Source organism: Scyliorhinus torazame, chromosome 17 (genome assembly GCF_047496885.1).
Source record: "Scyliorhinus torazame isolate Kashiwa2021f chromosome 17, sScyTor2.1, whole genome shotgun sequence".
Lineage (NCBI taxonomy): Eukaryota > Metazoa > Chordata > Chondrichthyes > Carcharhiniformes > Scyliorhinidae > Scyliorhinus > Scyliorhinus torazame.
In genome coordinates this window covers 3,637,675-3,663,457 of record NC_092723.1, presented here as the reverse complement: position 1 = coordinate 3,663,457, position 25,783 = coordinate 3,637,675, and the positions used below count along the sequence as shown (strand labels likewise).

At 45.7% G+C, this 25,783-nt stretch overlaps 2 protein-coding genes across 2 annotated transcripts in view; one reads left to right on the top strand and one right to left on the bottom strand.

The window, feature by feature from the left end:
• Positions 1–25,783, bottom strand: part of LOC140393634 (uncharacterized) — a 130,368-nt gene continuing 104,585 nt past the window's right edge. The window contains exons 11-12 of the transcript XR_011935700.1: positions 3,610–3,659; positions 1–744 (exon numbers count right to left, since the gene is read on the bottom strand). The gene's annotated coding sequence lies outside the window, so the exon portion shown is untranslated. The remainder of the gene's footprint in view (positions 745–3,609; positions 3,660–25,783) is intronic.
• LOC140393635 (acidic mammalian chitinase-like) overlaps positions 616–25,783 on the top strand; it is a 38,971-nt gene continuing 13,803 nt past the window's right edge. Inside the window, exons 1-8 of the mRNA XM_072479911.1 lie at positions 616–747; positions 954–986; positions 4,658–4,865; positions 6,715–6,771; positions 10,119–10,284; positions 12,961–13,085; positions 13,616–13,739; positions 13,853–14,035. Of these exons, the coding sequence (XP_072336012.1) occupies positions 723–747; positions 954–986; positions 4,658–4,865; positions 6,715–6,771; positions 10,119–10,284; positions 12,961–13,085; positions 13,616–13,739; positions 13,853–14,035 (921 nt within the window). The 5' untranslated portion in view covers positions 616–722. The remainder of the gene's footprint in view (positions 748–953; positions 987–4,657; positions 4,866–6,714; positions 6,772–10,118; positions 10,285–12,960; positions 13,086–13,615; positions 13,740–13,852; positions 14,036–25,783) is intronic.

Below are 25,783 nucleotides of genomic sequence, written 5' to 3'. Positions count from 1 at the left end.
TTGGTCACATAATAATCTTTATTGTCACAAGTACATTAACTGCAATGAAGTTACTGTGAAAAGCCCCTAGTTGCCACACTCCAGCACCTGTTCGGGTACACAGAGGGAGAATTTAGAATATCCAAATTATCTAACAAGCACGTCTTTCAGGAATTGTGGGAGGAAACCGGAGCACCCGGAGGAAACCCACGCAGACACGAGGAGAACGTGCACACTCCGCACAGACAGTGACCCAAGCCGGAATCGAACCTGGGACCCTGGCGCTGTGAAGCAACTGTGTTAACGACTGTGCTACCGTGCCGCCCCAGTGAAGGTGCACAGTGGCCTCAGGTGTTCAGAGTATCTACCAGAGATTCAGTGACCAACAGAGGAGTGAGTCAGAGTGGAGGTTGGAAAGCCCAAGGAAGGTAAATTTGGAGTACAGCTGGGGGAGCTGGCCTTTTGAAAGAGGTTTGCTCTCATATTGACTGTGGCTGATACTTTATCGAGAACCTTTGAACTTTAAACACTTTCTGTGTTTCCTCCCACATTTGTTTTGCTCAGAGACATCATGTGGTTGGTAATTTTTGCAATCTCTGCCACGATCCTTCATTTTCTCAGGTGAAAGGTTGATTTGTTGTTGATGTTTTCAGTGCTGTGTGAGACAGTTTGTGTAGCAATCAGGACACAGCAGACACTGTGTAAAATTCTCTGAACAGTATTGTTCTGGGAACAAGATCGAGATGGTCAAAATCCTTCTCTGTGCTGGTAAGAGAAATAAAAAGCTGGATCTCTGAACTGTTTTTCACTCATAATTTACAACGAGAGATAGATTTCATGACATGAAAAGTTGACAGTGAATGACTTTTACATAATTTAATGTTCAAAGGTGAACAAAAACATTTAAAATGATTTAAAGTTGTAAACTTCAATAAATGCTGTAATGCTCATTTTATGTTTTTATTTTCGTTTAGTGGGATTGGTCCTGCTGTTCGAAGTATACAGTGGTAAGTGTACAGTGGTTAGTGTACAGTGAGTAGTGTACAGTGAGTAGTGTACTGTGGTAAGTGTAGAGTGGTTAGTGTAGAGTGGTAAGTGTACAGTGCTAAGTGTACAGTGGTAAGTACTGTGGTATGTGTACAGTGGTTAGTGTAGAGTGGTACGTGTAGAGTGGTTAGTGTAGAGTGGTAAGTGTACAGAGGTTAAGTGTAGAGTGGTAAGTATAAGGTGGTTAGTGTAGTGGTAAATGTACAGTGGTAAGTGTACAGTGGTAAGTACAGTGGTAAGTGTAGAGTGGTTAGTGTACAGTGGTAAGTACAGTGGTAAGTGTAGAGTGGTTAGTGTAGAGTGGTTAGTGTAGAGTGGTAAGTGTAGAGTGGTTAGTGTAGGGTGGTAAGTGTACAGTGGTAAGTACAGTGGTAAGTGTAGAGTGGTTAGTGTACAGTGGTAAGTACAGTGGTAAGTGTAGAGTGGTTAGTGTAGAGTGGTTAGTGTAGAGTGGTAAGTGTACAGTGGTAAGTGTAGAGTGGTTAGTGTAGGGTGGTAAGTGTACAGTGGTAAGTGTACAGTGGTAAGTGTACAGTGGTTAGTGTAGAGTGGTACGTGTAGAGTGGTTAGTGTAGAGTGGTTAGTGTAGAGTGGTAAGTGTACAGTGGTAAGTGTACAGTGGTAAGTGTACAGTGGTTAGTGTAGAGTGGTACGTGTAGAGTGGTTAGTGTAGAGTGGTAAGTGTAGAGTGGTTAGTGTGGAGTGGTAAGTGTAGGGTGGTTAGTGTACAGTGGTAAGTGTAGAGTGGTTAGTGTACAGTAGTAAGTGTAGAGTGGTAAGTGTAGAGTGGTTAGTGTACAGTAGTAAGTGTAGAGTGGTTAGTGTAGAGTGGTTAGTGTAGAGTGGTAAGTGTACAGTGGTAAGTGTACAGTGGTAAGTGTAGAGTGGTTAGTGTAGGGTGGTAAGTGTACAGTGGTAAGTACAGTGGTAAGTGTAGAGTGGTTAGTGTACAGTGGTAAGTACAGTGGTAAGTGTAGAGTGGTTAGTGTAGAGTGGTTAGTGTAGAGTGGTAAGTGTACAGTGGTAAGTGTAGAGTGGTTAGTGTAGGGTGGTAAGTGTACAGTGGTAAGTGTACAGTGGTAAGTGTACAGTGGTTAGTGTAGAGTGGTACGTGTAGAGTGGTTAGTGTAGAGTGGTTAGTGTAGAGTGGTAAGTGTACAGTGGTAAGTGTACAGTGGTAAGTGTACAGTGGTAAGTGTAGAGTGGTACGTGTAGAGTGGTTAGTGTAGAGTGGTAAGTGTAGAGTGGTTAGTGTGGAGTGGTAAGTGTAGGGTGGTTAGTGTACAGTGGTAAGTGTAGAGTGGTTAGTGTACAGTAGCAAGTGTAGAGTGGTAAGTGTAGAGTGGTTAGTGTACAGTAGTAAGTGTAGAGTGGTTAGTGTAGAGTGGTTAGTGTAGAGTGGTAAGTGTAGGGTGGTTAGTTTACAGTGGTAAGTGTAGGGTGGTAAGTGTAGAGTGGTAAGTGTAGATTGGTAAATGTAGAGTGGTAAGTGTAGGGTGGTTAGTGTACAGTGGTAAGTGTAGAGTGGTAAGTGTAGAGTGGTTAGTGTAGGGTGGTTAGTGTAGAGTGGTAAGTGTACAGTGGTAAGTGTACAGTGGTAAGTGAAGAGTGGTAAGTGTAGAGTGGTAAGTGTAGGGTGGTTAGTGTACAGTGGTTAGTGTACAGTGGTTAGTGTACAGTAGTATGTGTACAGTGGTTAGTGTAGAGTGGTAAGTGTACAGTGGTATGTGTACAGTGGTTAGTGTAGAGTGGTAAGTGTAGAGTGGTTAGTGTAGAGTGGTAAGTGTAGAGTGGTAAGTGTAGGGTGGTTAGTTTACAGTGGTAAGTGTAGAGTGGTAAGTGTAGAGTGGTTAGTGTACAGTGGTAAGTGTACAGTGGTAAGTGTACAGTGGTAAGTGTAGAGTGGTAAGTGTACAGTGGTAAGTGTAGGGTGGTTAGTGTAGAGTGGTAAGTGTAGAGTGGTAAGTGTACAGTGGTAAGTGTACAGTGGTAAGTGTAGAGTGGTAAGTGTAGAGTGGTAAGTGTACAGTGGTAAGTGTAGGGTGGTTAGTGTACAGTGGTAAGTGTAGAGTGGTAAGTGTAGGGTGGTTAGTGTAGAGTGGTAAGTGTACAGTGGTTAGTGTAGAGTGGTAAGTGTAGAGTGGTAAGTGTACAGTGGTTAGTGTACAGTGGTATGTGTACAGTGGTTAGTGTAGAGTGGTAAGTGTACAGTGGTAAGTGTACAGTGGTTAGTGTAGAGTGGTAAGTGTACAGTGGTAAGTGTAGAGTGGTAAGTGTAGAGTGGTAAGTGTAGAGTGGTAAGTGTAGAGTGGTAAGTGTAGAGTGGTGAGTGTACAGTGGTTAGCGTACGAGGGTCTGGGGTTGAGCCGAGTCGTGTATTGATGTTGTGTTGATATCGTGTGGTGCGGATGTTGGAGGATGGCGCGGCCGGGACCCCCACGTAAGTCGGGAGTATCTCTGATCAGGAAGCCCCCCCCACAAGAGAGGAACCTGTTGTGGAGCCCCCCCAGAAGAGAGGACCCTGTCTGGAAGCTAGAGAGCAGTCCAGACAGAGACAGTAAAAAAATCAGTTGGAGCACTCACCTGGACATACACCTGCTGGCTCAGACAGAGGAAGCACCACGTGTCAATTCCTAGAAAGAGAAAGCAGTGACGGTGTTTAAACCCCTCAGACCCTTGTCCTGTAAACCATTCATTAGTTTCCCTTTGTGGGCTGTGATTGACAGCTCCCACACACACACAGCTGTCAGCCTTGCTTCATTCATCTTTTTCAGTGCTCTGGCCACAATGTTTACAAACATTAACCTCTTCAAAGAGAGTTAAATGCCATCAATTTCCAGCTGAGCACTTCAAAATCACTCAAGCATGATGGGGCGGTGATTGGAATGCACTTAACTCTCTTTGAAATGGTTGATGTTTGTAAACATTGTGGTCAGCGCGCTTCAGAGGAAATGGTGCCCGGCCCGCTAAGCGGTTGCAAATGGAGATCATTAAGACCCGTTCGCATCCTCCCGCTGGCGGAATGGGCGAGAACCCCGATTCTGCAACTAGTGGTGGGCTGGAGCATCGTAAGCGGATCCCGTTTTTACCACGGAACCCCGATTCTCTGCGCATCAGGAACCCCGTTACCAGCATTGGACGGCGGAGAATTTTGCCCAATCTAGGTTGACGTGACTGTGCAGTGCCGAGGGAGTGCTGCACCGTCAGAGGTGCCATCTTTCGGATGAGGCCCTTCTGCCCTCTCAGGTGGATGCAAAAGAGCCCATGATAGTATTTCGAAGAAGTGCAGAGGCGTTGTCCCCAGACTCCTAGCCAATACTTATCCCTTAGTCAGAATCACAAGTTCGATTATCTGGTCACGTTGCTGTTTATTGAATACAAATTGCCACATTTCCTATATCACAACTGTGGCCGAGGTTCAAAAGTGCTTCATTGGATGTAAAGAGATTTGAAACATCTTGTGGTCACAGAAGGTATTAGATTAATGTAAGTCTTTCTACATAAATATGATTTCAAGCTTTTTTGATTTGTTGTTATTTTAACTTGCAAGTTCTTCTATTTGTGGGCTATCATAATGAGCTGTATATTCTACTGACACAAATAAGAAACTAACAACTTTTTTCTGCCACAGTTTTAGGCAATGACTACAAGCTGGTTTGTTACTACACAAACTGGGCCCATAAAAGGGGAGACTGCAAGTTCTTACCAGAGGATATTAACCCCAAGTTATGCACCCACCTTATTTATGCATTTGCTGTTATTGGCAATGATCATAAAATCGTTGCACAGCAAATGGAAGACGAAGATCTTTACGTCTCATTTAACGATCTTAAAAAACGGTATGAGTTAATAGTACTTAAAATAACTTTTGAAACCGTGACAATTTTGATATAATTGTACATTCCACCCTGAAAGTTCTTCAGGAAACATTATCAGAACAATGAAATCCCTCTGTCTGTAAAATGGGAAATCAGTTTTGGAACATTATGCATGAAAATATCACAGTATGAAATGAAATATGCGTGAAACTTATTGCAGTGTACAGAAATGAATCTAAAATAGTTAAAAGACACCATTTAGTAGAAATGTCTCTTTGGTAGATACTAAATATCCTCATAATCCAGCTATGTGGACAATAACAATTACAACAATTAATTTAAAAGAGGATATGTTTCCACAATTCAGTGTCAACGTCAAACATGACTAACAAAAGTAAAGCATGATTTTTGTACAAGTAAAGGCTTGTTCTGTATTATTCTCCTTAATTTTAATCTCAGAAAAGCAGCTTTATCGCAATGTAAATGGATTTGCTAAAAATCAGAAAAATAGCAGTCTCAGCTCTTCCTTTGAGGCCGATATTTTTGTATTTGAATAAATCCAATAGAAAGTTCTGGAAGTATTCAGCAGGTCTGGCAGCATATGCAACAAGAGAAAGAGTTAATGTTTCAGATCCATAATATTTCATCAGAACTGATTGTTATGAAAGGTCATCAATCTGAAAACTGGGCTGGAATTTACAATGGACCATATTCCCCGACCTGCACTTGGCAGCTTCCCCGAAGCCCTATTAAGCAGGGAGCAGCATCGGTTGTCTCAAGGTTAGACTTTCGGCCCCTTCTAGGGAGCTGGCCAATCTGATTGGCTGGCAGCTCTGTAGTCCCCGCAGTGCCAAGGTTCAAGTTGTGGCCACTGCTGGGACTACAAGCTGTCCCCAACAAGAGAAGGGTTATACTGGACTATGAGGCTCCTCCAATGTAACAGCAGGGGCTACCTGGCAGTAAGAAGAGTGAGGGGAGAGGGGACAGCTTGGAGAGGAGGGTGTGGAGGGGTTGGGTTAAAGAGGAATAATACCTTGAGGGAGGGAGTATGTGCCTCCAATGGTCACTGGGGACCTCCCGAAAAGTAACTCCCTTCTTGCCCAATACCAGTCAGTGCAGTGAAACCTGGCAGGCTACCCATCAGTGTTGGGCCTCCCCGTGACGCAGTGTACATGGAGCTAGGTTCTTAAATGGCCATTAACTGGCCACTTAAACACCTCAATATACCCAAGGGTGGGTGGGTTGTCCGATGCCTTCACTGTAAGATTGGAGACAGCTGGGTGGGAATGCACACACTGCACTTGGAGCACCCCCCCCCCCCCTCCCCCTCCCCCCTGTCTTCAATCATGCCAGCAGGGGACAAAGTCCAGCTCACAAACTCTGCTTCTCTCTTCTTGCAGGGTGTGACAGTGATGCAGTGCTGTCTCACGGAGCCGAGGACCCGGGTTCGATCCCGGCCCCGGGTCACTGTCCATGTGGAGTTTGCACATTCTCCCCCTGTCTGTGTGGGTCTCATTCCCACAACCCGAAGGTGTGTAGGCTAGGTGGATTGGCCACGCTAAATTGCCCCTTAATTGGAAAAAAAAAGAATTGGGCACTCTAAATGTTAACAATTAACTGCTTCTTGCCCTCTTTCCAGCACTGTATCTTTTTATTTCAGGTTTCCAGCATTTGCAGTATTTTGCATTGTAAACTCACCAGAGGATTATGGCAATGAAAATTCTTCCATTAAAATAATCGGAAGTAGCCAATCTCTAAGAATGAAAGAAATTCAAGTCATCACCAATATTTTTCAAAAGAAATTGCTTCATGGTTTTTATGCTCTTAGAAATACTTTTAATCTCTTTTTATTCTCTTTTGATTTTTGTAGAAATCCAAACTTGCAAACACTCTTATCAATTGGTGGCTGGAATTTTGGAACTGAAAAGTAAGTCTCTTTATTGATAGTTTAAGGATCAATGTGTTAATCCTGTCTGTCCCTGTATGTAGAAGTTGCTATTGGCCCCTCGATGGATCGTGCTGAGCTAGAGGCAGGCAACGTCATCTAGTGCCGAAACATGGCTGGGTGATTTGATGGCATTCTTGTACCTCGAGGTCAAGTTCACGGCGAGGGGGGGTCAATCGATGAGTTCGATCGTAAATGGCGGCCATTTATCGTGCAGGGTCTGGGGCGACATTCTCCGACCCCCCGCCGGGTTGGAGAATCGCCGGGGGCTGGCGTGAATCCCGCCCCCGCCGGTTGCCGAAGTCTCCGGCACCGGATATTCGGCGGGGGCGGGAATCGCGCCGCGCCGGTTGGCGGGCCCCCCCCCCGCTCGATTCTCCGGCCCGAATGGGCCGAAGTCCCGCCGATAAATTGCCTGTCCCACTGATGTAAATTGAACCACCTACCTTACCGGCGGGCTCCGGAGTCCTGGGGGGGGCGCGGGGCGATCTGGCCCCAGGGGGTGCTCCCATGGTGGCCTGGCCCGCGATCGGGGCCCACCGATCTGCGGGCGGGCCTGTGCCGTGGGAGCACTCTTTCCCTTCCGCCTCCGCCACGGTCTCCACCATGGCAGAGGCGGAAGAGACTCCCTCCACTGCGCATGCGTGGGAAACTGTCAGCGGCCGCTGACGCTCCCGCGCATGCGCCGCCTGGAGATGTCATTTCCGTGCCAGCTGGCGGGGCAACAAAGGCCGTTTCCGCCAGCTGGCGGGGCGGAAATTCCTCCGGCGTCGGCCTAGCCCCTCAATGTTGGGGCTTGGCCCCCAAAGATGCGGAGCATTCTGCACCTTTGGGGCGGCGCGATGCCCGTCTGATTGGCGCCGTTTTGGGCGCCAGTCGGCGGACATCGCGCCGTTGGGGGAGAATTTCGCCCCTGGTCACTGTTAGCTGTTGGTGGGGGGAGTTGGTGAGCAGGTGGATTGTTTGGGTTGTATTTCTGTTGTTGGAGTTCTTGTTATTGATATTCTTGTAATTTTTTCAGATAAAATGTTAAAAGTTTTAATAAAAATATATATTTTTAAAGTTTGCTAGACTGTCAGGTTACAGAAAGCAGGCGGTATAGGAAACTCCAACATATGTACCTGCATTGTAGCAATGTTGCCTCCTGAGGCACAGCCTCTGAGAGGACATGATGAATCATCAGTGTCAAGTCGAAGAGGTAATTTTTTAGCCGGCCTTGAATATCTCAGGGAATTTGACAAGCTTCTCAAAGAGCATTTGAAAAGTTATCAACAATGTGTCTCGGGGAAGACCAACTTTTTAATGCACAGAACCTACGATGACATCATCACTGCAATGAGAGACCGGCTCAGAAACCAATTCACTGATGAAGTCAAAGATGCCAAATACTATCCCATAATAGTTGATTCAATACGAGACATTTTTGTACAAATAAATACAAGGATTAATCTGAAAGAAAATATTTTCAAACATAGTTTGCCATGAGTGTGCAGGTGGGAGCAAAATGGTCGAAGTGATTGGGGTGGATGAAGTGCAGGTCAAATGATCATACGATTTACAGCGCAGAAGGAGGCCATTCGGCCCATTGAGTCTGCACCGGCCCTTGGAAAGAGCACCCTACATATGCCCACACCTCCCCCCCATCCCCGTAACTCAGTAACCCCACCTAACCTTTTGGACACGAAGGGTCAGTTTAGCATTGCCAATCCACCTAACTTGCAAATCTTTGATCGGAATATTGGGCCTGATTCTCCATTTCTGCGACTACGTGTTGACGCCATCCGTGGAGAATCCGTGGATTTTCAAGTCAGAAAAATCGTCATTACACTTGCACCGATTCCGCTACGGTGAGGGGCTAGCACCGGCGCCGCGTGGAACACCATCAAAACCCACGACAACTGGTGCGGGAATCGCTGGGTCCGTGATGGACCCTCGCAGGGCTGACAAGCTGACAAGAAGGACTCACTTGAGACAGGTCATCTGGGTGAAGGAGCAGTGGATCCTCACCTCTGTGACTCAGGCCAACCTCGCTGTTGGTGACTACTGTCTCCTCGGTCAACCCCGCAATCTCCAGATCCTGTTCCTTAAAAGGAGTGAGGACTCGAATCTCAGGCACTCCGCCCCCCCCCCCCCCCCCCCCCCCCTCCCTCGTCTTGGTCCTTTCCCACGTATACTCGCCTTTATTGCAAGCAGGTTGGAATGTAACACAAGGAAGTCTTGCAGCAATTGAATATGTGACGATATGTGGAACAGGGTGTATGTTTTGGCCTCCTCAGCTAAGGAAGGATACACCTGTCTAAGAGAGGATGCAACGAAGGTTCATTCAAAAGATTCATTGCGCGAGAGGGTTTTTCGATGAGGGGAGATCAAGTAGAATGAGCCAGAGTTTTACAGCACAGAAAGAGATCCTTCGTGTCTTTGCAGGCCACCCAACACCTATCTATTCTAATCCTGTTTTCCAGCTCTTGGTCCATAGCCTTGTATGCTATGGTGTTTCAAGTGTTCATCTAAGTGCCTCTTAAGTGTTGCGAGGTTTCATGCCACCCTTCCAGGCAGCGAGTTCCAGTGCCCACCATGCTCTGGGTGAAAATGTTTTCCCTCACATCCCCTCCAAATCTTCTGTTTCTTACCTTAAATTTCTACGCCCTGGTTACTGACCCCTCTAGGAAGGGGAAAAGCTACTTCCTATCTACATCCTTCATAATTTTATACAATCAGGTCCCTCCTCGGCCTTCCCTGCTACAACCCCAGTCTATCCAGCCTCTCTTCATAACTGAAACGCTCCAGCCCAGGCAGCATCCTGGTGAATTTCCTCTGCACCCTCTCCAGTGCAATCACCTCCTTCCTACAGTGTGGTGACCAGAACTGCGCACAGTGCTCCAGCTGTGGCCTAACCAAAGCTTTGTACAGCTGCAGAATACTTCCTGCTCCTACAATTGTCTGGGTTTATAATCTCTGGAGTTCAGAAGAATGAGAGGTGCTCCTATTGAAATGTATCAAAAATGAATTTGGAAGACTTGGCAGGGTAGATCCTGAAAGTCTAGAACTGAGGGTCATCACCTCAGGATAAGGAGTCAGCTATATAGGACTGGGATGAGAAGAAATTCCTTCACTAATGTTTGTGAACCTGAGTTCTCTACTCCAGAGAGTTGTGGATATTTAGTCAGTAAGTATATTCAAGACTGAGATGGATAGGATTTTGAGCATGAAGGAAATATAAAGACACCGGGATGGGGCAGGGAAATGGAATAGAGGTAGAGGTTCAGAATAACCTTATTAAACGGCAGAACGTGTTTTGTATTCTTACTCCTATTTCTTATATCTGTCAGGTTCACTGCCATGGTTTCCAGCAAAGAATCACGTCTAACTTTCATCAATTCTGCAATCGTGTTCCTACGTAAAAAGAATTTTGATGGTTTGGATCTACATTGGGAGTATCCAGCTTTCAACAGAAGCCCACACCAGGACAAACAACGCTTCACATTCTTGGTTCAGGTGAGATATATTGTACTTCAATTCTGTTTACTTATCAGGGGACTCAATCTATAATAAACAAAAATTAGAAGTAGATCATTGCGTTCTGTTTCATAATAAAAAATACCTGTCAACCTTTCTTAATGACAAAAACTCATTAAAAACTCATGATAAAGAAGTGAGAAAAAATGTAATTTTTACACCAGCAATGGCCTGCATCTTAACTCCCCAAAAAGGATGCATTAGTCTTGTCAGGAGCTCAAAGTACAAATATTCTGGAAAGGGAATAGAACCTGCCCAATTCTGGTTTCATTGGAGATGGGAGCACGGTGAGCAACCAGTCCTAAGCAGGTTTAAAGGAGCTGTGTGCCCTCTATTGGTCATTCTATTTTAAATCACAAACAGATGGGTTTCCTGGACCTCTGGAAACCACCAGTGGGTTTAAACCAAGTACCAATGAGGTGAGTGCCTTTACATCACTGTTAGTGGACTGGGAGGGGCCTGTTTAGCTCAGTGGGCTAGACAGCTGGTTTGTGGTGCAGAACAAGGCCAGCAGCATGGGTTCAATTCCTGCACATTCTCAACTTTGCCCCTTGCCTGAGGTGTGGTAATCCTCAGGTTATGTCGGCTCTCCCCCTCAAAGGGGAAGGCAGCCAACGGTCAGCAGGGACTCGGGTGACTTTATTTTCTTTAATGGGCTGGGAGGAGCGGAGTGCAGTGTGTATCTGTGGCTGCAGCTTGTCAGCCTCCTGAGTGTCAACCGCGAAACCGGCACCCTTTCTCATTAGAATTGATTGTGTTCCACACGGCGCCGTGCTAGCCCCTTAACAGTCGGTGAATCGGTCCGGGTGTGGTGCCAGTTTTGCTGTCGTGAAAGTCCCCAAATTCTGCGTTGGCGTCAACACTTAGCCTCAGAAACAGAAGATCCCGCCGCCTGTGTATCTCTCACCTACCCCATTCATCAGACCTGCTCCCACAATAAATGACCTCTCTCAGAGCCTCAGAGGTGGTGGTAACTCCCAATGCTCGCCCCCACCTATTAAACTTGTTCTGCTTAACCCTTTCAAATTCTGCATAAGTCTGTCCCGGCTGTCTCCTTAAATTCCAAAACTTTTGCCGATATGCCTGGGGAACCAATTCATCTGCACCCAGAATAGCCTTTTTAAACCTTGTCATAATTCTTAGACACCCCCCCCCCCCCCAACAGGGAAGCATAAACATCCTGTGCCCGCCCCACCAGTTTACTCTGCACGGGGTAACATCCACTTTTCTTTCGGCCACTCTATTTGGGTTGCTATTTTCAACAAGGGTTTCTACATTCTTCCCTTCAAACTTTGCGAGGGCCCTGTATACATTTAAACATATCGCCACTGGGTTCTGTTCTCTCATTAAACTCCTGCCAGCTCCTTTATAATTTCTAGTGCCTCTAACTGGAACTCTCCTCTCTCCCTAATTCCAACCTCCTCATTTGAAATGAAAAAATGAAATGAAAATCGCTTATTGTCACGGGTAGGCTTCAAATGAAGTTACTGTGAAAAGCCCCTAGTCGCCACATTCCGGCACCTGTTCAGGGAGGCTGGTACGGGAATTGAACCGTGCTGCTGGCCTTCCTTGGTCTGCTTTAAAAGCCAGCTCTTTAGCCCTGTGCTAAACATCCATTTCAACTCCCATTTGGAAAGCTTTTTCTTTTTGTTGCAGCTTCATCCCACTTTTATTTCTATCAATTTATTTTCATTTCTTCCATTGATCTGTTTTTCCCTCACCATTGTCCCCCCTTCCCCCAACCCACCCCACCAGGGTCATCTGTTCCCTGTTCCAGGATGTCCTTTGACACACCGCTAACCCCTTTTCTGTCATTAACACATTCTGATATCTGAATGTGCCACTGTCAGCACCCTCTTTAGTTATTATCACCAGCATTTACAGTCCCTTTGTCTTTCTGACCACAACATCTTTGTCAATCTCCACCTAACGCTGCCCTTTATCTAGCCCCACTACTCCAAGCTCCTCCCCCTCCTTACAACAGTTTAAATCTGATCCTATTTCCAGTTCTCTCCAACTTTGACAAAAAGTCAACCAGACTTGAAACGTTAGGATCGGAGAATCCCTACAGTGCAGAAGGAGGCCATTTGACCCACTGAGTCTGCACTGACCCTACCTATCCCCCGCCCTATCCCCAGAACGCCACCTAACCTTTGGACAGTTAGGGGAAATTTAGCATGTCCAATCCACCTAACCTGCACACCTTTGGACTGTGGGAGGAAACCGGAGCACCCGGAGGAAACCCACGCAGACATGGGGAGAACATACAAACTTCACACAGTCACCCAAGGTCAGAATCGAACCCGGGTCCCTGGCGCTGTGAGGCAGCAGTGCTAACCACTGTGCCACCGTGCCTTCCTCCATTCTCTCGCCACAGATGCTGTCGGACCTGCTGAGATTGTCCAACATTTTATGTTTTTGGTTCAGATGCCAGCATCCGCAGTAATTTGCTTCTATCTCGGCATTAGAGTTATTTTGACACTTGCCTGGCGGATGATCGCCTGCCTTTTCCTCTCCCTGGAATGATGCAATCCAGTGAAAATACAACATTTCAAAAAACATTTTAAAGAACTGTATATATTTGCATTCCATAGTATCTGATGTTCCATCGTTGCAATCTTCCTGACAAGCATATTGTTATTTGTTAATAAATAGGAAACTCTGGAAGAGTTCAAGAAAGAATCCAATCAGAGTACCAGACCGAGATTGCTGCTTTCAGCTGCAGTGGCATCTGGGATAAGAAATATTCAAGCAGGCTATGAGATAGAGAAGATTTCTGAGTATGTACTAACTGTTTATGTCAAGAAACCTTTTGCAAATGATCCTGTTTTCATTACATTGTCCCCCCCAAAAAAATATGAACTGTACTTCTGACAGTAATAACCGGGAGATTGAATAAAGGCCACTTCACTGCAGTGATAAATGATGCAATGTTTCAAATATCAGGGGCAGGGGATAGAAGTCAGACTGCTCGTCTGCGCCAAGGGTAAACGTAGTGCATTAAATCAACCAACAAGGTAATTTAAGCAGGAGCACAAATGGATTTAAGGAACAATTAGATTCACTTTTAAAGATGGAAGGCATTGAAAGATATAGGCAGAAGCCATGAGTCTAGATTGCATTTCTGACAAAAGGCAGTTTTCATGGATATTCTGCCACTTTCCTCATTCCCATCATGTGAATTATGAATAAATTACGGAGCAGGAACATATTGCTGTCCCTCATCAGAGTTCACCTGTGGTTAGATCCGGGTAGTAAGTATTTAGTTCCTTCTGTACATTTCCCAACACCCTATTTTTGTTTTGTACAGACATTTGGATTTTATCGGTGTGATGACTTATGAATTCCACGGTCCGTGGGATCCTAAAACTGGACCAAATAGCCCCCTTTACAAGAGTTCCACAGACTATAATGATGACAAATACTTTAATGTAGTACGTATGAAAAATAAAACTATTACCTTCTCATCTTTCCATTTTTCTCACGGTCTCTTGAATTACTAAGTCAAATTTATGAACTTAATTCAAATAAGGTGTCTTCCTTGTAGGAGTTTGCTGCAAACTACTGGAAAGAAAATGGTGCCCCTGCAGAAAAACTGTTGGTTGGATTTCCAACTTACGGCCGTACATTTACACTCTGTTCACCTGACAACAAGCCTGGCACTGCAGCATGCGGTCCCGCAGCACCGGGAAATTGTACTAAAGCAGCTGGAATTTTAGCATACTATGAGGTATGGTTTAATGCTTCATGCAAAAGGTTATGTCAACACCTTACATTACTGCAGTTACAAAACGAAACTGTTGTGTTAGAAAAACAAAGGCAGTTTTAAGGGATTTATATTTGTATTGGTAAATATTAGAAATAAGGTATAGTTTTAAGTGGGTTTAATTTAATGTTTCTGTGCCTGGAAGGGTAAAACCTACAGTTATATTCATGTTGGACAAAGATGTTTGTATGTGTGAGGGTTGGATAAGTTCCATCTGTGTTCCTGTTGTGCTTAGAGAGGGCTGCAGCATGAAGAACAAATAAACCAGTAGTGGTTGCTTAGTAACATGGGCCTTGTAATGTAGAGTAGCTTTTAAGTTTTAGTTTAGCTAATTTGATTCCAGTTGAAGATAGGTAGCGAGCGAAAACGCAGCTCTGGCAGCTCTGCTAGAATCAGTTGGTTTTAGAAGGGTAAAAGGGAACATATCTCTCAGCCTTGCTAGAAGCAAGTTAAAAGCAAATTACTGCGATGCCAGAATCTGAAACAAAAACAGAAAATACTGGATAATGACAACATATGTGGAGAGAGAATGGAGCTAAAGTATCGAGTCTGGATGACTCTTTGTCATACTATGGAGTACTGGTTAAGAAAACAGATGCCAGAAATCCAAAGTCCATCCAGTTAAACAAACTAGAGAAATGAAGAGAAGTGTCCAAGAAGTCTGGAGCTGAGGGAACAGTGATAAAGGTTTTGTTCAGAGTAATCCAAAGAAGATTAAACAAAGTGGTCCGAGTTAAAGAGACAATTGCACTAACCAGATTTAAAGTGGGACAGCAGCCTTCAAATGTAAAACAAACTTCAGATGCCATTTTAATACAGTCTGGAAATCAAAAGTTAAAGCAACTGTGAGCAGTTTGCACAGCACTCAAGACAAAGAAACCCAAAAGGTGTTGATGTAAAATTCTGGACTGGATTCACTATCACAAGTGGAGTGAAAACTTTGTTTAAAAGTGTAATTTGGAAAACCTGGTTTGGATTTCAGAATGGAAAGCATTATTCTGAGAGAGGATATTAAAGTATGTTTTTGGGGTGGAATTTGGAAACTCCCATGTGACTGCCATCTGGGAGATTCTGAGGAGAAATCTATTAACTTGGGTTCGGAGCAGAGAGTGCATTTGACCACAGCTAATTGTGCTTAAAGGGACTTTGTGTTAATGAGAACATTGTAGCTTAAGATGTACTTTGTAATCCGTTTTGCTCTTAAAATCTGTGTGTAATTGTTAAGCTAAGGGAGGAATAAAGGAGTATTGTATCACAATTCAATTTTTTCATGTGTAATAGTTTCTCTTTTCTTGTTGTTAAAACTATTTAGCGGACCTGTGGTCACGTTTTATTTTTAAAAAGTAAACGTTACAGTCTATTCAGCTAGGAATCCATTCTGGGATCTTCCCGTCCAGTTATAACATCAACTGGGATCATAACAGTAGCACATATCAATTCACCACGACTATTACAAATTACAACCCAATTGCCAGTTGAAGGAGACTGCTTATGACTCCTTTGGATTTCGGCGGCAGCGGTGCGCAGGGGCCCTCTGGAAGGTGAGAAGCGACGTTAAAACCACTTACCTTTACAGGAGCAGCCCTTTGGATTTCGGCGGCAGCGGTGCGCAGGGGCCTTCTGGGAGGTGAGTACTTACTTTAAAAAGCCTTGCCTTTACAGGAGCAGCCCTTTGGATTTCGGCGGCAGCGGTGCGCAGAGGCCCTCTGGAAGGTGAGTAGAGACGTTAAAACCACTTACCTTTACAGGAGCAGCCCTTTGGATTTCGGCGGCAGCGGTGCGCAGGGGTCCTCTGGAAGGTGAGTAGCAATGTTAAAACCACTTACCTTTACAGGAGCAGCCCTTTGGATTTCGGCGGCAGCGGTGCGCAGGGGCCTTCTGGGAGGTGAGTAGTGAATTTAAAAAGCCTTGCCTTTACAGGAGCAGCCCTTTGGATTTCGGCGGCAGCGGTGCGCAGGGGCCCTCTGGGAGGTGAGTACTTACTTTAACAAGCCTTACCTGGTCCCGTGTCTGTTCTTCTTTTCTGTTTTATTTGTTTTTATATAAGGCGGGAGCCGGAAGTTCGACCCGCGGACCTCTGAGAAGTCCCCCCCCCCCCCCAACCAATAAATTCTGGTGGAGAGGAAACCCGAGACACTACACGTGTAGTGTCTCCCACCCGCCCTCCTCCTCTAACCTAATAATAAGACCCATTGGTGTAAGGTAAGTGCCATATTATTATATTATTATTATATTATTAGCATTGTGCAGGTCAAGGTTCGGAGGTGGAGGAGCAGTCTCTGTCAGCGAGAGAACCTGAGAACATCTAAGACACTCAGAAGGTAAGAAGGTAAGTAAGTGATTTTTACTTATTTTTACTTTTATACCTTTTTTCAAATTGTGTGTGTCGGGGGAAACTGAAGTGACATCACAGAAAAGCTGTGGCCAGAGTGGCTGGTTGGGATTCTACTCTAAATTTAAAAAAAATTTGAGTATGTGGTAACTAATTAAACATAATAACTTAATTATAATTTAGAGGGATATCTAAGCCAGAGATCGGAGAGTATTATAGTTAGCTATCGCATTTCTATTAGAAATCTAGTGCTAGGAAACAGATAGTTGACAGTAACTTTGAAATTTTTATTAAAATATTTTTTTTAAAAAGACAAATTTTAATTTTAATTGACGCAATGTCAGTTAGAGGGGTGCTGTGCTCTGACTGTGAGATGTGGCAGGTCCGGGAGGCTTCCAGCGTCCCGGATGGCTTCATCTGCAGAAAGTGCACCCAACTGGAGCTCCTCACAGACCGCATGGTTCGGTTGGAGCAGCAATTGGATGCACTTAGGAGCATGCAGGTGGCGGAAAGCGTCATAGATCGCAGTTATGTAAATGTGGTCACACCCAAGGTGCAGGCAGAGAAATGGATGACCACCAGAAAGGGCAGGCAGTCAGTGCAGGAATCCCCTGTGGTTGTCCCCCTCTCGAACAGATATACCCCTTTGGATACTGTCGGGGGGGATAGACTATCAGGGGAAAACAGCAGCAGCCAGAGCAGTGGCACCACGACTGGCTCTGATGTTCAGAAGGGAGGGTCAAAGCGCAGAAGAGTAATAGTAATAGGGGACTCTATAGTCAGGGGCACAGATAGGCGCTTCTGTGGACGTGAAAGAGACTCCAGGATGGTATGTTGCCTCCCTGGTGCCAGGGTCCAGGATGTCTCCGAACGGGTAGAGGGAATCCTGAAGGAGGAGGGCAAACAGGCAGAGGTCGTTGTACATATTGGTACTAACGACATAGGCAGGAAGGGGCATGAGGTCCTGCAGCAGGAGTTCAGGGAGCTAGGCAGAAAGTTAAAAGACAGGACCTCGAGGGTTGTAATCTCGGGATTACTCCCTGTGCCACGTGCCAGTGAGGCTAGAAATAGGAAGATAGAGCAGATAAACACGTGGCTAAACAGCTGGTGTAGGAGGGAGGGTATCCATTATCTGGACCACTGGGAGCTCTTCCGGGGCAGGTGTGACCTGTATAAGAAGGACGGGTTGCATCTAAACCGGAGAGGCATAAATATCCTGGCCGCGAGGTTTGCTAGTGTCACACGGGAGGGTTTAAACTAGTATGGCAGGGGGGTGGGCACGGGAGCAATAGGTCAGAAGGTGAGAGCATTGAGGGAGAACTAGGGAATAGGGACAGTGTGGCTCTGAGGCAGAGCAGACGGGGAGAAGCTGCTGAACACAGCGGGTCTGGTGGCCTGAAGTGCATATGTTTTAATGCAAGGAGCATTACGGGTAAGGCAGATGAACTTAGAGCTTGGATTAGTACTTGGAACTATGATGTTGTTGCCATTACAGAGACCTGGTTGAGGGAAGGGCAGGATTGGCAGCTAAACGTTCCAGGATTTAGATGTTTCAGGCGGGATAGAGGGGGATGTAAAAGGTGAGGCGGAGTTGCGCTACTTGTTCGGGAGAATATCACAGCTGTACTGCGAGAGGACACCTCAGAGGGCAGTGAGGCTATATGGGTAGAGATCAGGAATAAGAAGGGTGCAGTCACAATGTTGGGGGTATACTACAGGCCTCCCAACAGCCAGCGGGAGATAGAGGAGCAGATAGGTAGACAGATTTTGGAAAAGAGTAAAAACAACAGGGTTGTGGTGATGGGAGACTTCAACTTCCCCAATATTGACTGGGACTCACTTAGTGCCAGGGGCTTAGACGGGGCGGAGTTTGTAAGGAGCATCCAGGAGGGCTTCTTAAAACAATATGTAGACAGTCCAACTAGGGAAGGGGCGGTACTGGACCTGGTATTGGGGAATGAGCCCGGCCAGGTGGTAGATGTTTCAGTAGGGGAGCATTTCGGTAACAGTGACCACAATTCAGTAAGTTTTAAAGTACTGGTGGACAAGGATAAGAGTGGTCCGAGGATGAATGTGCTAAATTGGGGGAAGGCTAATTATAACAATATTAGGCGGGAACTGAAGAACATAGATTGGGGGCGGATGTTTGAGGGCAAATCAACATCTGACATGTGGGAGGCTTTCAAGTGGCAGTTGAAAGGAATACAGGACCGGCATGTTCCTGTGAGGAAGAAAGATAAATACGGCAATCTTCGGGAACCTTGGATGACGAGTGATATTGTAGGCCTCGTCAAAAAGAAAAAGGAGGCATTTGTCAGGGCTAAAAGGCTGGGTACAGACGAAGCCTGCGTGGAATATAAGGAAAGTAGGAAGGAACTTAAGCAAGGAGTCAGGAGGGCTAGAAGGGGTCACGAAAAGTCATTGGCAAATAGAGTTAAGGAAAATCCCAAGGCTTTTTACACGTACATAAAAAGCAAGAGGGTAGCCAGGGAAAGGGTTGGCCCACTGAAGGTTAGGCAAGGGAATCTATGTGTGGAGCCAGAGGAAATGGGTGAGGTACTAAATGAATACTTTGCATCAGTATTCACCAAAGAGAAGGAATTGGTAGATGTTGAGTCTGGAGAACGGGGTGTAGATAGCCTGGGTCACATTGAGATCCAAAAAGACGAGGTGTTGGGTGTCTTAAAAAATATTAAGGTAGATAAGTCCCCAGGGCCTGATGGGATCTACCCCAGAATACTGAAGGAGGCTGGAGAGGAAATTGCTGAGGCCTTGACAGAAATCTTTGGATCCTCGCTGTCTTCAGGGGATGTCCCGGAGGACTGGAGAATAGCCAATGTTGTTCCTCTGTTTAAGAAGGGTAGCAAGGATAATCCCGGGAACTACAGGCCGGTGAGCCTTACTTCAGTGGTAGGGAAATTACTGGAGAGAATTCTTCGAGACAGGATCTACTCCCATTTGGAAGCAAATGGACGTATTAGTGAGAGGCAGCACGGTTTTGTGAAGGGGAGGTCGTGTCTCACTAACTTGATAGAGTTTTTCGAGGAGGTCACTAAGATGATTGATGCAGGTAGGGCAGTAGATGTTGTCTATATGGACTTCAGTAAGGCCTTTGACAAGGTCCCTCATGGTAGACTAGTACAAAAGGTGAAGTCACACGGGATCAGGGGTGAGCTGGCAAGGTGGATACAGAACTGGCTAGGCCATAGAAGGCAGAGAGTAGCAATGGAGGGATGCTTTTCTAATTGGAGGGCTGTGACTAGTGGTGTTCCACAGGGATCAGTGCTGGGACCTTTGCTCTTTGAAGTATATATAAATGATTTGGAGGAAAATGTAACTGGTCTGATTAGTAAGTTTGCAGACGACACAAAGGTTGGTGGAATTGCGGATAGCGATGAGGACTGTCGGAGGATACAGCAGGATTTAGATTGTCTGGAGACTTGGGCGGAGAGATGGCAGATGGAGTTTAATCCGGACAAATGTGAGGTAATGCATTTTGGAAGGTCTAATGCAGGTAGGGAATATACAGTGAATGGTAGAACCCTCAAGAGTATTGAAAGTCAAAGAGATCTAGGAGTACAGGTCCACAGGTCATTGAAAGGGGCAACACAGGTGGAGAAGGTAGTCAAGAAGGCATACAGCATGCTTGCCTTCATTGGCCGGGGCATTGAGTATAAGAATTGGCAAGTCATGTTGCAGCTGTATAGAACCTTAGTTAGGCCACACTTGGAGTATAGTGTTCAATTCTGGTCGCCACACTACCAGAAGGATGTGGAGGCTTTAGAGAGGGTGCAGAAGAGATTTACCAGAATGTTGCCTGGTATGGAGGGCATTAGCTATGAGGAGCGATTGAATAAACTCGGTTTGTTCTCACTGGAACGAAGGAGGTTGAGGGGAGACCTGATAGAGGTATACAAAATTATGAGGGGCATAGACAGAGTGGATAGTCAGAGGCTTTTCCCCAGGGTAGAGGGGTCAATTACTAGGGGGCATAGGTTTAAGGTGAGAGGGGCAAGGTTTAGAGTAGATGTACGAGGCAAGTTTTTTACGCAGAGGGTAGTGGGTGCCTGGAACTCGCTACCAGAGGAGGTAGTGGAAGCAGGGACGATAGGGACATTTAAGGGGCATCTTGACAAATATATGAATAGGATGGGAATAGAAGGATACGGACCCAGGAAGTGTAGAAGATTGTAGTTTAGTCGGGCAGCATGGTCGGCACGGGCTTGGAGGGCCGAAGGGCCTGTTCCTGTGCTGTACATTTCTTTGTTCTTTGTTCTTTGTATACCAGAGTCACTTCAAGCCAGGAGAGTTCTTGAGTCTTAACTTCGCAAGAGTCTGCAGATGAGGAATTAGATTTAGTCAGCAGATTTAGACAGGAAGGAACTCAAAAATGGACTGAGGAGAGCTAGAAGGGGGCATGAATAAGCCCTGGCAGGAAGGATTAGGGAAAACCCCAAGGCATTCTACACTTATGTGAGAAACAAGAGGATGATCAGAGTGAGAGTAGGGCCGATCAGGGATAGTGGAGGGAACTTGTGCCTCGAGTCTGAAGAGATGGGGCAGGCCCTAAATGAATACTTTGCCTCAGTATTCACTAGAGAGAGGGACCTTGTTGCCCATGAGAACAGTGTGAACCAGGTTAATAGACTCAATATTAAGAAGGAGGATGTGCATGAAATTTTGAAAAGCATCAGGATAGATAAGTCCCCTGGGCCTGAGTAGTACCGGATGATTGGAAGGAGGCGAATGTTGTTCCCCTATTCAAGAAAGAGACTAGGGAAATCCCTGGGTATTACAGTCCCATCAGTCTAACGCCTGTGGTGAGCAAAATATTGGAAAGGATTCTGAGAGATAGGATTTATGATTATTTAGAAAAACATAGTTTGATTAAAGATAGTCAGCATGGCTTTGTGAGGGGCAGGTCATGCCTCACAAGCCTCATTGAATTCTTTGAGGATGTGACGAGACACATTGATGAAGGGGTGGAATGGTGTATATGGATTTCAGTAAGGCATTTGATAAGGTTCCCCATGGTAAGCTCATTCAGAAAGCTAGGGGACATCGGATACAGGGAAATTTGGCTGTCTGGATCGAGAATTGGCTGGCCAAAAGAAGACAGCGAGTGGGAGTGGATGGAAAGTATTCCGCCTGGAGGTCGGTGACCAGTGGTGTCCCACAAGGATCTGTTCTGGGACCTCTGCTCTTTGTGATTTTATAAATGACTTGGATGAGGAAGTGGAAGGATGGGTTAGTAAGTTTGCCGATGACACGAAGGTTGGGGGAGTTGTAGATAGTGTTGAGGGTTGTTGCAGGTTACAACAGGACATTGACAGGATGCAGAGCTGGGCTGAGAAGTGGCAGATGGACTTCAACCTTGATAAATGTGAAATGATTAATTTTGGAAGGTCGAATTTGAATGCTGAATACAGGGTTAAAGGCAGGATTCTTGGAAGTGTGGAGGAACAGAGGGATCTTGGAGTCCATGTACATAGATCCCTCAAAGTTGCCACCCAGGTTGATAGGGTTGTTAAGAAGGCGTATGGTGTGTTGGCTTTCATTAACAGGGGGATTGAGTTATGAGCCACGAGGTTTTGTTGCAGCTTTATAAAACTCTAATTAGACCACACTTGAAATATTGTGTCCAGTTCTGGTCGCCTCATTATAGGAAGGATGTGGATGCTTTGGAGAGGGTACAAAGGAGATTTACCAGGATGCTACCTGGACTGGAGGGCATGTCTTATGAAGAAAGGTTGAGGGAGCTAGGGCTTTTCTCACTGGAACAAAGAAGGCAGAGAGGTGACTTGATAGAGGTGTACAAGGTGATGAGAGGCATGGATAGAGTGGATAGCCAGAGACTTTTCCCCAGGGTGGAAATGGCTGTCACGAGGGGACATAATTTTAAGGTGATTGGAGGAAGGTATAGGGGAAATGTCAGAGGTAGGTTATTTACACAGAGTGGTGGGTGTGTGGAATGCACGGCCAGCAGAGGTGGTGGAGTCAGAGTCATTAGGGACATTTAAGCGACTTTTAGACAGGCACATGGACAGCAGTAAATTGAAGGGGTGTAGGTTAAGTTGATCTTAGATTAGGATAAATGGTCGGCACAACATAGAACATAGCAAAATACAGCACAGAACAGGCCCTTCGGCCCACGATGTTGTGCTGAACCTTTGTCCTAGATTAATCATAGATTATCATTGCATTTACAGTGCAGAAGGAGGCTATTCGGCCCATTGAGTCTGCACCGGCTCTTGGAAAGAGCACCCTACCCAAAGTCAACACCTCCACCCAACACGAAGGGCGATTTTGGACACTAAGGGCAATTTATCATGGCCAATCCACCTAACCTGCACATCTTTGGACTGTGGGAGGAAACCGGAGCACCCGGAGGAAACCCACGCAGACACGGGGAGGATGTGCAGACTCCGCACAGACAGTGACCCAAGCCGGAATCGAACCTGGGACCCTGGAGATGTGAAGCAATTGTGCTATCCACAATGCTACCGTGCTGCCCTTAAGAACAAATAAATCTACACTATATCATTTTACCCTAATCCATGTACCTATCCAATAGCTGCTTGAAGGTCCCTAATGTTTCCGACTCAATTACTTCCACAGGCAGTGCATTCCATGCCCCCACTACTCTCTGGGTAAAGAACCTACCTCTGACATCCCCCCTATATATTCCACCATTCACCTTAAATTTATGTCCCCTTGTAATGGTTTGTTCCACCTGGGGAAAAAGTCTCTGACTGTCTACTCTATCTATTCCCCTGATCATCTTATAAACCTCTATCAAGTCACCCCTCATCCTTCTCCGTTCTAATGAGAAAAGGCCTAGCACCCTCAACCTTTCCTCGTAAGACCTACTCTCCATTCCAGGCAACATCCTGGTAAATCTCCTTTGCACCTTTTCCAAAACTTCCACATCCTTCCTAAAATGAGGCGACCAGAACTGTACACAGTACTCCAAATGTGGCCTTACCAAAGTTTTGTACAGCTGCATCATCACCTCACGGCTCTTAAATTCAATCCCTCTGTTAATGAACGCTAGCGCACCATAGGCCTTCTTCACAGCTCTATCCACTTGAGTGGCAACTTTCAAAGATGTATGAACATAGACCCCAAGATCGCTCTGCTCCTCCACATTGCCAAGAACTCTACCGTTAACCCTGTATTCCGCATTCATATTTGTCCTTCCAAAATGGACAACCTCACACTTTTCAGGGTTAAACTCCATCTGCCACTTCTCAGCCCAGCTCTGCATCCTATCTATGTCTCTTTGCAGCCGACAACAGCCCTCCTCACTATCCACAACTCCACCAATCTTGGTATCGTCTGCAAATTTACTGACCCACCCTTCAACTCCCTCATCCAAGTCATTAATGAAAATCACAAACAGCAGAGGACCCAGAACTGATCCCTGCGGTACGCCACTGGTAACTGGGATCCAGGCTGAATATTTGCCATCCACCACCACTCTCTGACTTCTATCGGTTAGCCAGTTCGTTATCCAACTGGCCAAATTTCCCACTATCCCATGCCTCCTTACTTTCTGCAGAAGCCTACCATGGGGAACCTTATCAAAGGCCTTACTAAAATCCATCAACACTACATCCACTGCTTTACCTTCATCCACATGCTTGGTCACCTCCTCAAAGAATTCAATAAGACTTGTAAGGCAAGACCTACCCCTCACAAATCCGTGCTGACTATCCCTAATCAAGCAGTGTCTTTCCAGATGCTCAGAAATCCTATCCTTCAGTACCCTTTCCATGACTTTGCCTACCACTGAAGTAAGACTAACTGGCCTGTAATTCCCAGGGTTATCCCTATTCCCTTTTTTGAACAGGGGCACGACATTCACCACTCTCCAATCCCCTGGTACCACCACTGTTGACAGTGGGGATGAAAAGATCATTGCCAACGGCTCTGCAATTTCATCTCTTGCTTCCCATAGAATCCTTGGATATATCCCGTCAGGCCCGGGGGACTTGTCTATCCTCAAGTTTTTCAAAATGCCCAACACACCTTCCTTCCTAACAAATATTTCCTCGAGCTTACCAGTCTGTTTCACACTGTCCTCTCCAACAATATGGCCCCTCTCATTTGTAAACACAGAAGAAAAGTACTCGTTCAAAACCTCTCCTATCTCTTCAGACTCAATACACAATCTCCCGCTACTGTCCTTGATCGGACCTACCCTCGCTCTAGTCATTCTCATATTTCTCACATATGTGTAAAAGGCCTTGGGGTTTTCCTTGATCCTACCCGCCAAAGATTGTTCATGCCCTCTCTTAGCTCTCCTAATCCCTTTCTTCAGTTCCCTCCTGGCTATCTTGTATCCCTCCAACGCCCTGTCTGAACCTTGTTTCCTCAGCCTTACGTAAGTCTCCTTTTTCCTCTTAACAAGACATTCAACCTCTCTTGTCAACCATGGTTCCCTCACTCGACCATCTCTTCCCTACCTGACAGGGACATACATATCAAGGACACGTAGTACCTGTTCCTTGAACAAGTTCCACATTTCACTTGTGTCCTTCCCTGACAGCCTATGTTCCCAACTTATGCACTTCAATTCTTGTCTGACATCGTATTTACCCTTCCCCCAATTGTAAACCTTGCCCTGTTGCACGCACCTATCCCTCTCCATTACTAAAGTGAAAGTCACAGAATTGTGGTCACTATCTCTAAAATGCTCCCCCACTAACAAATCTATCACTTGCCCTGGTTCATTACCAAGTACTAAATCCAATACGGCCTCCCCTCTGGTCGGACAATCTACATACCGTGTTAGAAAAGCTCCCTGGACACACTGCACAAACACCACCCCATCCAAACTATTTGATCTAAAGAGTTTCCACTCAATGTTTGGGAAGTTAAAGTCACCCATGACTACTACCCTGTGACTTCTGCACCTTTCCAAAATCTGTTTCCCAATCTGTTCCTCCACATCTCTGCTACTATTGGGGGGGCCTATAGAAAACTCAATAGTGGGCTGAATGGCCTGTACTGTGCTGTACTGTCCTATGTTCTACGTTTTATGAGCAATTGGCCTCTTCGCAAAGATCATGCCAACTACCACAATGTCCAGGCTCCCCGTGATCTTTGCCTGTGAACAATCTGCCAACATCACCAATTGCCAACATACTAAATCCCTAACAGAATATTTATCATAATTGCATTCCACATTCCTCTTCAATAAAAAACACAGTAAGAATATCCCATGTGCCATAGTAAATGCCATGTGCCACAGACAGTCACCCGAGGTCGGAACTGAACCTGGGCCCCTGGCACTGTGAGGCAGCAGTGCTAGTCACTGTGAAACCGTGCCATCTTTGATTAATCGCAATCCCCCAAACTCAAGTGAATACAACTTG